This window comes from Anopheles ziemanni, chromosome 2, assembly GCF_943734765.1.
Source record: "Anopheles ziemanni chromosome 2, idAnoZiCoDA_A2_x.2, whole genome shotgun sequence".
Taxonomy (NCBI): Eukaryota; Metazoa; Arthropoda; class Insecta; order Diptera; family Culicidae; genus Anopheles; species Anopheles ziemanni.
The window spans coordinates 78,558,113-78,572,146 of record NC_080705.1 but is presented as its reverse complement, the minus strand read 5'-3'; the positions used below and the strand labels follow the sequence as shown (position 1 = coordinate 78,572,146).

At 47.3% G+C, this 14,034-nt stretch overlaps 2 protein-coding genes across 2 annotated transcripts in view; both read right to left on the bottom strand.

Moving 5' to 3' along the window:
• Positions 1-593: 593 nt before the first annotated feature.
• Positions 594-2,245, bottom strand: LOC131294446 (ras-like GTP-binding protein RhoL). Its single transcript, XM_058322493.1, has 4 exons — positions 2,133-2,245; positions 1,875-1,989; positions 936-1,050; positions 594-820 (listed from the first exon to the last, which is right to left on the bottom strand). Exons 1-4 carry the CDS (start codon positions 2,243-2,245, stop codon positions 594-596), a joined length of 570 nt encoding a protein of 189 aa, XP_058178476.1.
• A 4,638-nt stretch (positions 2,246-6,883) lies between these two features.
• The window catches only part of LOC131294445 (uncharacterized), a 68,651-nt gene continuing 61,500 nt past the window's right edge, over positions 6,884-14,034 (bottom strand). The window contains exon 2 of the mRNA XM_058322492.1: positions 6,884-6,954. Within this exon, the coding sequence (XP_058178475.1) occupies positions 6,884-6,954 (71 nt within the window). The remainder of the gene's footprint in view (positions 6,955-14,034) is intronic.

Sequence of the window (14,034 nt, the reverse complement as noted above, 5' to 3'; positions counted from 1 at the left end):
CTTATTGCCCCTTCTGTTTCTACGCTGTGACGAACCAGTGTTGTAACGGGCAGTTGTTTTTTTAGCCTTAATTCACTTTTCTTAGACGTATTTATCGTTTCCGTTGCGAAGAAAATCTCTACTCGCCTGTTTTCTCGGTGCTCCTCGAGTTTTCCGGTTAGATTCTATTTGCATTTGAATTTGATTTTGTAAGGAGGGTTTATTTTGTTTTTGCTTTGTTCTGCTCCCGGACGTCGCCCGATCGCTTGCGGGGCACCAGGCATGGAAAAAGCGCCGTACCTAACCGCGAGACCATAAATAACAAACATCTCAAGTTTTCCCGTATGTACATACTACTTCCGCACGGAGAGACCGCTCCAATGGGTAGGCTAGGAAATAAATTCAATTAAATTAACTTCCAATTAAAAAAAAGAGTAAACTGTTTTTGTTGTGCTTCGATAGTGTCGTTATTATTGGCGGAACGTTGGTAGATTGATCGGTAGCGGGCAACCTCGTCGTCGATGAAGTTGTTAAAAGTGGCACCGCTCGAAAGAAATAGTTCCTAGGCTCGTGGTGGTGGTGGTGGTGGTGGTGGTGCGTTCGTTGTGGACGGCCTAGGACGGCAAACAGGAGCTGCAGCACGCCCAAGGGTCATCGGGTTCCGGCTCGGGTACACCCATCAGACACGCCCGCACACCTTCCTCGACGGCCAGCTCCACGTTAATGTTCGCCTTTGCCGAGCACTCGACGAACGAGTTAGCGTTTACGGAGCGCTTCAGCCGCTCACCGTCGGCCGTCGTGACCTCGTCGCTCTTTCCACGGCGCGTGTCCAGTTTAGTGCCTTGCGAAGAGGAAAAAAAAAAACAAACCGGACGTTTACGTTGGTGAGTACCGGGTATTTGAAGTGCACATTTTCGAAAAACCCCTTCATCCGGCGGCCAGGCTTTGGGTCTTACCGACAAGAACGATCGGTATCGGTGGGTCAGTCTTGATTTCTGGAATCCATTTCGTTACGGCATTCTCGAGGGATACTTTGTTGTCGACGCTGTAGCAGAGCAAAAAGCAGTCCGCCTAGATGGAGGATGGAAAAGGATTTTAACGTCAAATAAATCATTGTAAATAATTGGTTTACAACTTCTTTGTTGCATCTTTTAGGTCGCAATTTGTTGCAATTTATAAAGGCTATTTTTGCGATCCAAACGGATTTTGATCAGATGCTTTCAAGAAACAAATATGACCAATGTCATATTGGCATTATGGAAACATGTAAATAAACTAACTTAGCCTCGCATTACTCTTACGAAAAACCCGGATGAATAATTTTCAATTCTTAAAAAGAACGTACTGTTGGTAGCGATGTTTAGAATTATCTGTCCTTTTTTGTTTTGTTTATCTTAGTGTTGTTCTTAATGAATCTTGTGACGAGATTTGTTCCTATGAATCTTTCCCCTAAGATTCATTCAGATGGATTCATGAATCTTTGCGGATTTGAATCTTCGAAGCTTAATTAATCTTTCGAAACCTTAATGAATCTTCATGAATCTTCCATGGATCTGTCACGAATCTCCACGATTCTTTCATTCATTTTTGGCTGATCGCTTTTCATTGGGGATTTCATTTTTGGAATTCATGAACCTCTCATTAACCGTTTTTGAATCCCTAAAACGTAAAGACTCATTCAGACTCATGAATCTGAATCTGATTTACACAACTCTTGTTTATCTACCTCCAGTTGGCCTGTTTTTTTGTTGATTTATATTGAGCATAAGTGACGATTGGCTGCGGTCATAAAATGTTCGCGATAAATGAAATTAAATAATAAATTATCTTATCGAGTGAGTGTTTGAGGTTCTGCAGAATCGTGCCATTCCAAGAAATTATACATTTCATCTTACCCTTTTGTAAAACTGCTGCCGTATTTTGTCATACTCTTCCTGGCCGGCCGTATCGTGCAGCTGAATGGTATACTTCTGCCCATCGAGTATCATTTCAATCGATTCCTTATCATATCTGCCCCACGCAAAACCATCACGGGGTAGTCAGTTCGTGTGTGATGCAGATTCGTGAAGTGGTTGACGGGGGATTTTTTTAAAGTAAAAAGACAAACATGTATGAACAATAGCGAGGGGAATGTCACAGCCGTGTCTACTCACATCGTTGGTTCGTAGAAGTTTTTAAACGACTTGTCGGTGTACGCGTGCAAAAGGCAAGTTTTCCCAACCGCACCGTCCCCCACCACCACGATGTTGAATATCCGTGTGGTCATCTTTCGGAGGTTATTTTGTCCGATGTCGTCTTAATACACAGCACACCGTACCGTGCGTTAATCACTGACAACTAGTTAGTCCCCCCCCGTTAGTCCGCAACCGCCTGCTTCCGCTCGCCAGTTCTCGCTTTCCTTCGTGTTGGACGCACGAAAGTCCGGCAGCATTATTTATTGAAGCACGCCCAGGACCGGCCGAGGACGGTGTTATCGCGTCGTGCCTAAGCGCTTCTTCCGGCCGATCGGAACCGAGTTCCTTTTCGAGCCACCACCACACACGGACGGCGTGCGTGCAATGCAACTAACTTTCACGCAACGATGCAACGACACACGGGCCGAAACTTTACGGTAATGTACGGAAATTTGCCCATTGGCCCGTTATCAATGGCAGCTAAACACTGACTTGACCGATACAGCCGCCCTACGCTGGTGGCGCTGGGCCCCGTGCTCCGTTATCTTGTCGGCTTTGCGGTGGTGTTCGTTAACCTCCGTACCGCTTGTTAGCTCTCTGTGTGAGGCCAGTTTAAGGAAATGAACCGGTACACGACCAACACACACCGGTGCCAAACCGGGCCGGCTGACGGTTCGCTTCGAAGTCTTCTCGTAGTCTCTTGCCCTGCTGGCCGTGACTAATGCTTGCGGACGCTAACTTGTGGAGCCATATCCCGCACACCACCATCGATTGTCGCTATCGGACAGGGGGGGGGAAGTTGCTGATAAGCGAACGAAGGAAACAGTGACAACAAACACCGCATCCCCTCGTGCAACGGGGTGGGAGCTCACGACGCACACATACGATCCCTGAAAGAGGGGAGGTGGTGGCTTAAGGTGAGTGCGCTGCCGATGGGTGAAAATTAGTTGTACCCACCACTGTTGTGCTGTCCATTTGCTTTGATATCGGCTAACGGTGATATGGAACAAAGTGGTTCTCGGAAGGAAGATACTCCATTATAATGGACGAACATCGAATAGTGAATCTCGAGCCAATCACATCTTTAGCTTGTGTTCATTCGGTCTGATAATGGTAAAAAAAAAGATTGAATCACATTGAATTAATTAATGGCGATTTAAATTACCCAACATTTCTTCCATTACCTTTTCTGACTGTTAACTCAAACTTATCTTTATTAGGAGGTTCTTAAATCATTTTTTGTGTGATTATTTTCTAGTGGAGAATATTTAAAACATTTTTTAATGGATTTCGAATGTAGTTAGAACATGTTTTTAATGTCACCAAAAGCACTGTACTAATCTTATCAACAACTTATCAACGTCATCAACGACAAACACTGTTTTGTAAACTTGGTGCCAAAAGCGATGGATCGTTTGTCGTTAAACTAACGTGACACTCCAAATAATACTCGTACAAATATATGGTGTCCGATGTGACTTTAGGTTCGTTTAATTCGATTTCTTGGTGGCTTGTTTAACTGATTTCTATGTGAATTAAGTTCACAGCTGTTCTCTTAAACGGTCCCAGTTAGAAATCTTTCTTGGAGATACATTTTCCAACTTTTGTAAAGGGCACGGTAAACGAAGCGAAGTCGCTGGACTCTCGTGTATCGTCAATATTCGGGCAAAGCGTCAACTGTACTTTGTTTATGTTTTGCAATTTTGTAATTGTAAGTTGCAGTTTTTTAAGCTACAGCTATTATTTTGTTGTGTATTGTTGAACATACAAAATCTATGCTAAATAATCACAGAATTTCGAGAAATATACTGTTAAAAAGCGATAGAATAAACGTTTGTTTACGTTCTGACAAAATTACGCATGCGATTATAGGGTACGAAAGTCAAAATTCTTTTTTAAAGATCGAGTAGCGGAATTACACGATTACGCTTTGTTTCCCGTACCCTTAATACTTTTTCGTTCTTATGAAGGGTTGTAGAAGAACTCGTAAATTTTTAAAGCCATCTTCAATTACATATTCGTTGCTTTCAACCACCACAAAGCCGAGGGAGGGCATCAGGTTGTTTATTAGACTCTTTGGTTATTCAAAACGAAAAAGAATCGGCTGTTATGTTACTGCTAATATAACTTATATTATATTTTTTTATTTATGCACTTTTTATTTTTACTCTTTAAAAATATAAAATTACCCGATATGTCCACAGTAATGCGCAACCCTGCGCCGATGGAGACGCCCAGTGGCTCAACGTCATCCTGCATTAAGGCGGTTTCGGGTCGGTTGTTGCGGTCACTCCGAAACCACCTCAGCCTAGCCGACATCATTCGGCCGACATCGTTTAACACCACAAACTTGCCCGGCATTTCGAATTCAGCAACCGCTGCTTTCAATCGGCCAAAACCATCAATTCGATCCCATCGGGTCCTGATTATCGCTCCACTGCGGCACTCGTACGTACCTTTGGCCGGCCTAAAATGCTCGCACCGGACCCGGGACCACCGGGGCAGGCAGCGCCTAACTGTCGGCAGTAAACCTTTGTGCGTTATCCTTTGCTCGAGCTCGAGTCGCAGCTAGAATTAGTCGTTGCGTCAGTGTATTCCACTCGGCTAGAGGAGGAGGTGGGTGGATCCACGGGTGAAGAATTATGGCAAGGTGCATAGTAATGAGTGTGCCTTATCGCGCTCGGCAAGCAACCTTCCGCGTTCCGGGGGCGTTCGCTTTTGGCTCCGTGTGTTTATGTCCTTTTGTGGGTCGGTCTCGAGCAACGCGAGGAGGCGCAGCACTCCGAAGAGACGGTCCGTGCCCGGGGGCAGCTAATCGCATTAGAATGGCCATCCATTACTCGTCCATGTGCTCATCCTTGGTTAGAGGTGGTGGTGGTGGTGATGGTGATGTTGTGCGCCGAGTAGACACCGAGTGGAATTAGGCTCCATCCAAGGCCTGTCATTCTGCAAACCCGGGGATACCGAGTGGTTTTCCCGTGCTCGTATCCGGTGTCTGTCCCTTTACATTTTCGTCTCGCCGAAGGATCACCGGTTTTGACGAGTGGAAAAGTGTGCCCTACTACCGGTGCGTGCGTGCGTGCGTGCGTTCGGCGTTGGAAAAGTTGGAGGCACTTTGAAGTCGGCATGGTGACCTACAATCCTTCCGTCAGCCGGGGAACGCTGTCCGGACCGATTTCGGCCGAGAACTAAAACGCTGTGAGGGGTTTAAAATCTATCAGAGACACACTACGGAGGGTAGAGGACACGTCCCGAGGTAGGAACGATCCTGACAGCGCATCGTCTACTTACGAACTCGGTGCACGAACGGCAAAGTACCCCATAAGAGCATGCGGATATAAAGCTCCCGGGTGGTTCGCGTGTTCCGGGAATCGACACATCGACCGCGAGTGGCGAGATTTACCTGACGGGAAAAAGATTTCCTTCTCGGGCTCCGCCGGCTACCGTGTGACACTGTGTTGCATCCAATCGGATACGGTACATTGACTCTCGCGGATGCAATTTGCCACAGTGAAGGGGAGGTGGTCGGCGACAATCAACAATCGAACCGAGAGCACATCAACAGGAGCTGGATGCTGTCCCAGCGTCCTCGTTGCCATCGTCAGCGCCGGAGCCGCGGCGAGTGAATATCACTTCCGATAATTTGGCAAGAGGCTTTTCCGCGTAGACCAAGACCCGAGCCGAACCCGGGGCACTTTCCAGCGAACACCTCTCGTCCGTTCACATCTCCCTTCCATCGAATCCTGGCCAGGTCGCCAGGAGCGCTTTGTTGTTGCGTCAGATGCAAATGCGAACCGGGCCAGATGGGGACGGAGCTTTTCCGGTTCGGGATGACGAGGCTGATCGGTGGTTTATTTCGTCTGGCAATTGACGACTCCCGGGTTCGACGGTGCGTTTTACTGCCCCGGAGGGCGCTTTTGCTGAGAAGCTCTGTTGAGCTGGGGCTACTTGTGGGAAATACCGGATACTCTCTTCCTATCAGAAACCCTAGCTAGCGGATTCTTGGAACGAGTGTGTGGCACATTTTGAATAACGTTTGCATAAAAAAAAAAAATAGACATATTTCCGTCGGCGATAACAAAAAAGTTAATCAAGCTTACTAAATGAAATAAATTTGGTTGTAACGTGATATATTTTAAGTACTTTCAACAAATATTCCGACGGCCAGAAAGGACGCTCCGTTGGCCGAAACTTTAGCCATAGCCGACAAAACCAGTCATGTTTGACAGTTGTTGTGTGGTCTTTATGTTCAAATGCTACTCCGTTTGGGGTTTAAAATGTTGGAATAGTACCTTTCAGAGTAGCGAATGTTTTTTCAAATGTTTGTAGTTGAGAGGCATAAGGAGGGTTACCAGAGTAGGGTATATGTATACATTATATTTATCCGGTTCAACTCAGAGGCGGATCAATCTATTCCCCGGGGCCCCAAGCGGTAGGGTAATCGGGGCTCTACAGATATTTCTATTGCCCTACATATTCCTATACCATAGAACTTGTTTATACTATACTTTTCTACCAAAGTCTTGACTATGAAAATCAACAATAATTAGCCAATTTCTAAGTATACTAAAATTTGTATGATCTCGTTCGCTGTCCATTTCTAAAAGAGAAAAACATAAGTGTACTGTGTGCTATGAGTTAATGAGCTGGCCTACTGTGCGTGGCATAGTGGTGCACGGTGGTTCAACAGTACGCTTCTAAGCACATTGTGCCGGGAATCGGGGTGAACGTTAGCCGTGCGCGGTAGCAGCCCACACGTCGGGTGTTTCCCACAGTACGGCCAAGTTACGCATTGGCGATCCTGCCAGGTTTTTGATTTTCCCAGCAAAATAATGTATCGCATTGCTTTTTCTTTATTTTCGGCCTGTGGGAAACACTCGAAGTATGTCTCAGTGAAAGAGAAGTGACAAAGAGCACGTGCATGCTGAAGTTTGCGGAGCGCTAGCGCTCCGCTAGTTTGCCTCTTTCAGGGTTGGCTGTGCATGCGTAGTGGTGTGTAGAGGACGGACGCGCGAGAATAGAGTGGTAGTGTCGGGACGAGTACGGTAAAGCGCAGCTCGGGACGAGCACGGAAAAGCGCAGCTCGGGATGAGCACGATTGAGAACAGCTCGGGCAAGTTCTGGTTCAGGGCTGCTCGGGCGAGTTCTGGTTCCGGGCTGCTCGGGCGAGTTTTGGTTCAGGGATACTCGGGCGAGTTTTGGTTCGGGGATACTCGGGCGAGTTTTGGTTCAGGAATACTCGGGCGAGTTCTGGTATCGGGCTGCTCGGGCGAATTTTGTTTCAGGGATACTCGGACGAGTTCTGGGATTCGAGTTCAGGGATACTTTTGATCGAGTTCAGGGATACCGGGCGAGTTTTGATTCAGGAATACTCGGACGAGTTTTGGTTCCGGGATACTCGGGCGAGTTCTGGTACCGGGCTGCTCGGGCGAGTTTTGGTTCAGGGATACTCGGGCGAGTTTTGGTTCGGGGATACTCGGGCGAGTTTTGGTTCAGGGATACTCGGGCAAGTTCTGGTATCGGGCTGCTCGGGCGAGTTTTGGTTCTGGGATACTCAGGCGAGTTTTGGTTTAGGGATACTCAGGCGAGTTCTGGTATCGGGCTGCCCGGGCGAGTTTTGGTTCAGGGATACTCGGGCGAGTTTTGGTTCGGGGATACTCGGGCGAGTTTTGGTTCAGGGATACTCGGGCGAGTTTTGGTTCGGGGATACTCGGGCGAGTTTTGGTTCAGGGATATTCAGGCGAGTTTTGGTTCAGGGATACTCAGGCGAGTTTTGGTTTAGAGATACTCGGGCGAGTTCTGGTATCGGGCTGCCCGGGCGAGTTTTGGTTCAGGGATACTCGGGCGAGTTCTGGTACCGGGCTGCTCGGGCGAGTTTTGGTTCAGGGATACTCGGGCGAGTTCTGGGATTCGAGTTCAGGGATACTCGGGCTAGTTCTGGTTCGGGGATACTCGGGCGAGTTCTGGTTCAGGGCTGGCCGGGCGAGTTCTGTAGGGCAGCTCGGGCGAGTACGGTTGAGGGCTGCTCGGGCGAGTTCGGTTGAGGGCTGCTCGGGCGAGTATGGTTGAGGGCAGCTCGTGGCGAGCACGGTAAAGCGCAGCTCGGGATGAGCATGGTTGAGGGCAGCTCGTGACGAGCATGGTTGAGGGCTGCTTGGGCGAGTTCTGGTTTAGGGCTGCTCGGACGAGTTCTGTTGAGGGCAGCTCGGGACGAGCACGGTTGAGGACACCTCGGGACGAGTACGGTTGAGGACCGTTCGGGATGAGCACGGTTGAGGGTTCTAGTTCAGGGCTGCTCGGGCGAGTTCTGGTTGAAGGCAGCTCGGAATGAGCTCGGAAAAGCGCAGCTGGTTTTGGGATACTCGAGCGAGTTTTAGTTCTGGGATACTCGGGCGAGTTCACAAGACACAACAAACAGTACACAAGACAAAAAATATTTTCTGTGTGTAGAGTGTAGAGTATGGACGAGCGAGAATAGAGTGGTAGTGTTGGGACGAGTACGGAAAAGCGCAGCTCGGGACGAGTACGCAAAAACGCAGCTCAGTTGAGGGCAGCTCGGGCGAGTTCTGGTACAGGGCTGCTCGGGCGAGTTCTGGTTCCGGGCTGGTCGGGCGAGTTTTGATTCAGGGATACTCGGGCGAGTTTTGGTTTAGGAATACTCGGACGAGTTTTGGTTCCGGAATACTCGGCGAGTTTTGGTTCCGGGATACTCGGGCGAGTTTTGGTTCAGGGATACTCGGGCGAGTTCTGGGATTCGAGTTCAGGGATACACGGGCGAGTTCTGGTACAGGGATACTCGGGCGAGTTCTGTAGGGCAGCTCGGGCGGATACTCGGGCGAATTCACAAGACACAACAAACAGTACACAAGACAAAAAAAATATTTTCTACCCCGAGCAGTGTAGCGGACGGACGCGCGAAAATAGAGTGGTAGTGTCGGGACGAGTACGGAAAAGTGCAGCTCGGGACGAGTACGGTAAAGCGCAGCTCGGGACGAGTACGCAAAAACGCAGCTCAGTTGAGGACAGCTCGGGCGAGTTCTGGTTCAGGGCTGCTCGGGCGAGTTCTGGTTCCGGGCTGGTCGGGCGAGTTTTGATTCAGGGATACTCGGGCGAGTTTTGGTTTAGGAATACTCGGACGAGTGTTGGTTCCGGGATACTCGGGCGAGTTTTGGTTCAGGGATACTCGGGCGAGTTTTGGTTCAGGGATACTCAGGCGAGTTTTGGTTCAGGGATACTCGGGCGAGTTCTGGGATTCGAGTTCAGGGATATTCGTGCTAGTTCTGGTTCAGGAATACTCGGACGAGTTCTGGTTCAGGGCTGGCCGGGCGAGTTCTGTAGGGCAGCTCGGGCGAGTACGGTTGAGGGCTGCTCGGGACGAATACGAAAAAGCGCAGCTCGGGATGAGCACGGTTGACGACAGCTCGGTATGAGCAAGTTGGCCAGCTCGGGACGAAAAAGCGCAGCACGGGACGAGCACACTGGCGCAAGCTCAGGAGGAGCAGTAAGGGCAGTAAATCGTACATACTCATACAGTAAATCGTACATATATAAGGACTCGGGCGAGTTCTGGTATCGGGATGCTCGGGCGAGTTTTGGTTCAGGGATACTCGGGCGAGTTCTGGGATTCGAGTTCAGGGATACTCGGACTAATTCTAGTTCAGGGCTGCTCGGGCGAGTTCTGGTTCCGGGCTGCTCGGGCGAGTTTTGATTCAGGGATATTCGGGCGAGTTTTGGTTCAGGGATACTCGGGCGAGTTTTGGTTCAGGGATACTTGGGCGAGTTCTGGGATTCGAGTTCATAGATACTTGGGCTAGTTCTGGTTCAGGGATACTCGGGCGAGTTCTGGTTCTGGGCTGGCCGGGCGAGTTCTGTAGGGCAGCTCGGGCGAGTACGGTTGAGGGCTGCTCGGGCGAGTACGGTTGAGGGCAGCTCGTGGCGAGCACGGTAAAGCGCAGCTCAGGCGAGTACGGTTGAGGGCAGCTCGTGGCGAGCACGGTAAAGCGCAGCTCGGGATGAGCATGGTTGAGGGCAGCTCGGACGAGTTCTGGTTTAGGGCTGCTCGGGCGAGTTCTGGTTGAGGGCAGCTGATGGACGAATATCGTTTAGGCCAGCTCGGGACGAGCATGGTTGAAGGCAGCTCGGGATGAGCACGGTAAATCGCAGCTCGGGATGAGCAAATTGGCGCAAGCTCAGGAGGAGGAGAGGAGGAGTGGAATGTTTTTTTAAATATCGGAATGAGTTTGGTTTTGTTATTCTTCGCAAGCTGGGTATTGAGGAAAGGAGTTTCAGACTTATTTAAACTAGGAGCTGATGTTTACAGTTGTAGGCAGACAGAGCAAAATTGCATATTCCAAAGAATTCCAGTAGTTCGAGTAAAGTTATACTTTGGGGCCTACTTTCGAGATTATTGAATTAATTGGCCCCACGCGGGAAGTCAAACGGAGCCCCCTTTGATCAATCTTTAGGTTTTGATTTTTAAAAATATTATATTGAAGCGTTGCATCATCAGCCTAGTCCTTGTAAGTTTTGCAAATGTTTTGTTCATTTATTCAAGATTGAGGTGTGTATGCAGGATTTAGTTTCGTTTCATTGTTTCTTTTACTCAAAAAATTATGTTTTTTTACAATTCGAGGAATAGTGAAATTATTTACAAAATGTGTGAGAGATCGAAATAAAATTGACCCTTTCATTATTTCGCATTCTACTGATTGTAGTGACTTATTGGTCGCATTCATTCTTTGCAAAATTCTATTCCAGATAATGTAAATTAAATAAATTTCAAATTTAGACATTTTTATTAACAATGATTTTTGCTTCCTAAATTGTCCCTTGTTTTTCATTTTCAGCAGTAACTATTTTTTTCAACGCTTCCTTGATTTGCTGAAATCCAGCTTTGAATGCTGCTATTACTTATGTGATCCACATTGCCCTCGGGGGCCCCGGCGGCCGCTTAGTTCGCTTACCGTGAGGGCCGCTGCTGGTTCAACTCCTTCGATGATCTTTGAGCATGATTTACTGTGGTCAGGTATGTCCAAACCTTTAATCGTACTCTTTATGATGTTTCCTTATAAAGTTGCTTAATTCCTGAAGATTTTTCACATCATACTTTGTGCTCAGCATACTCTCACTGATTTTTATCCACGATTTACAAAAGCATGTTTGACAGGAGCTTCGAGCCGTTTTGTTTGAGTAACTGGCTTCGATCGACTCATCTGTATAACAAACGTCCATCTTTTACAAGTTCTTATCAAGTATAAGGCTAGTTGAAGCGATCTTCTGGCCCAAACCATGGAATGGTTAAGCCCTTTTTTCTGGCTTCCAAATGGTTTCTTAACCTTTCTCCATAAGTGACCAAATAGTCAAAAATCCAAATCAGCTGATTTCGGCAAACAGGAATTGTCTCACAACTTCAAACAAGTTCGTTCCGCAATAAAGCTGTAAGCTCTCACATATAATCAAATGTAGTTGGTTTAATGTTTTTACCACTGCGTATTCAATGTAAATGATAAAGCTGTCTAACTTGTTTTGAATTTTAAAGAAATGCTAAAAATCTATATTTTGTTTTCAACAGAAAGTTGCTATCGTTTTCCGTTTTTGCATGAAAAGTCGTTAAAATTTGTCTGCTTTTTTCAATGCAAATGTCATCCCAATAGTTGTTTGGTTGGGTATGGCAAATTTAGTACAGACTTGGGTTTGTTTTAATGTGACCATACAGACAGTTCGAAGAAGTACTCAAGTAATGGTTTTGTTACCGCAAATGTAACGAAAATGGATAGATTTTCATTTAATTTTTTCGTTAGGTTTTTACTGTTAACTGTTTGCGTTCATTAGCTTGTGAGGTTTTCTTTTTAAATTTGATTTTATTTATTTCAAACACAAAAGAAAGAAGCGAACACGCACGGGTTTTTCGGCATGTCGAAATGTTGGCATACAATTTTCCCCTTTCACCCGGACCACGCCCCCCCCTGGGGTTGTGTCCTCTTTTGGGGTAGGGGAAACAATTTGATTAAAAGCAAACACGGAACCGTACCAACGGCCTACGCACTCATTCGCGCAGACAGGGTGAAAGTGAAGCGGGAAAGTATCTGCGCCACGGACGGCACTGACGGAAACCGCATTCGTATATGCCGTTCGCCCGGGTCTCGCGGTTTTCGGGTTCGTGCATGCGTTTATGCTCCCTGTCGGCCGTCGGTCGGATTTTTGGTGCACCGGTTCACATCCGGTACTTTCGAAGGCTCGGGAGGGACGGGGGTGGGTTTGGCACGGGGTGCGGTGTTGTGTTAGCTTGTGGCCAAAGCGCCTGCAGCCCGCGAGGCGACCGCCCGGAGTTCCGACCGCACACGCTGAAGCTGCTGGGCTCTCGTTCTCGAACGGTTTTCGCAAACCCGTGGGTGACATGAATTAACGTGCTAACAAATGGTTGACCACACGGTAGACGCACAAAACGGGGCGCAAACATGGCACCCACACCCACGCACACACACGTATGCACGTACCCGCACGCGTGGGGAGCAGTTTTTTTCCATGTCCAGTGAAGGATACGCCAATACGCCTACTTCCGTCGGTCTTTGATCGATCGGCCGATTGCATGGCTAATTGGGGATCGGTGTAAACAAAACTCTTTCTCTTCCCCACCCATCCTTTCTGAATAAATGAACAACTGCAGTACACTCCAGAGTGTTTCAACTAGACCCTCAAAAAAAGTAAAAAAACGAGGAAACCGGAGTGGTTTCAATTATACCGTAGAAGCAATAAAAAATCAACCACCGTTTGTCGAACTGCCGGTTTTGTGGATTGTTTTACGCTCCAGCTAATGGTTAATAAATATCTGCTAGTTTACCGAACGAAATGACCCGAACAAACGCACCAATGGGGGAGCCACGGAAAAGAAGGGAGAAACACGCCATTGTAACCGAGGAAAGGTGGCACGACAAAAACCGACGAACGATTTGTGTTGCACTTTATTTGGCCGCAAAAATACGTCCCACTCCGGGGTGTGGCTTTGCTCTCACCTTTGCGGGTACCGGGGGGGGGGGGGGGGAATGGGAAACCGGGATTGGCTGCTGTAAGCTTGATTAATCTTTTTTTATTAGTGCTGATTTGCGATTTCGAGTGCGAGTGTGTTTGGCCTCCCGACCTCCAACCACCCCGTTTGCCCGTCGCATCGGACTGGTTAGGTCGATTCCATCGGGAGAATTCCTTGTTTTAACGATTATTATCCCATGGTTTTGTCCGATAATTGATTGTTGGGCCATTTCGCACAACGAACCTGTGTGGTGCTTTTTCAATGTCAACCGAAGGGGAATCGGGAAGAGGGTTGGTGGCAATCCCCCGGACGCAAACATCAGCGGTTTTTCCTCGGAGTAAGTTAACCAAAAAAAAAAAAAAACACGCTCATAATCAACACACTTAGGCAATTAATTTACGTACTTTCAAACGAATTCCAATTTTGACAGCAACGCGTGTAGTTTACCACCGAGTTGTGGCATCATTTATCGTGCAACTTTGCTCTAATGGGCACCTCGTATGGGTTGCGTTTTGTGTGTAAATTATAAAACATTTATCATGTTTTATTGTCCAGGTTTTGTTTTTTTAAATGCTGGATGTGATTATTATAGTGACGATTGCTTTCACTGCGATTGTGTTAATGTTCTTTTTTTATGTTATTATACATATCGTTATTCGGACTCTTCGCTTCTGCTATATTTTATCTGTTTATTTTTTTTTAAAGGAAATTGAAGCTTTATTATGTTAAAAATATTTACATGTGTGGAGATTCTCGTTGACAGGATGGCAGCTACTAAGAATTTACTTACATCACTTGAGGAGATGTTTAAAGATGGTGTAATGGACTGGTTGTTGCTTTAAAGCTTAAAACATT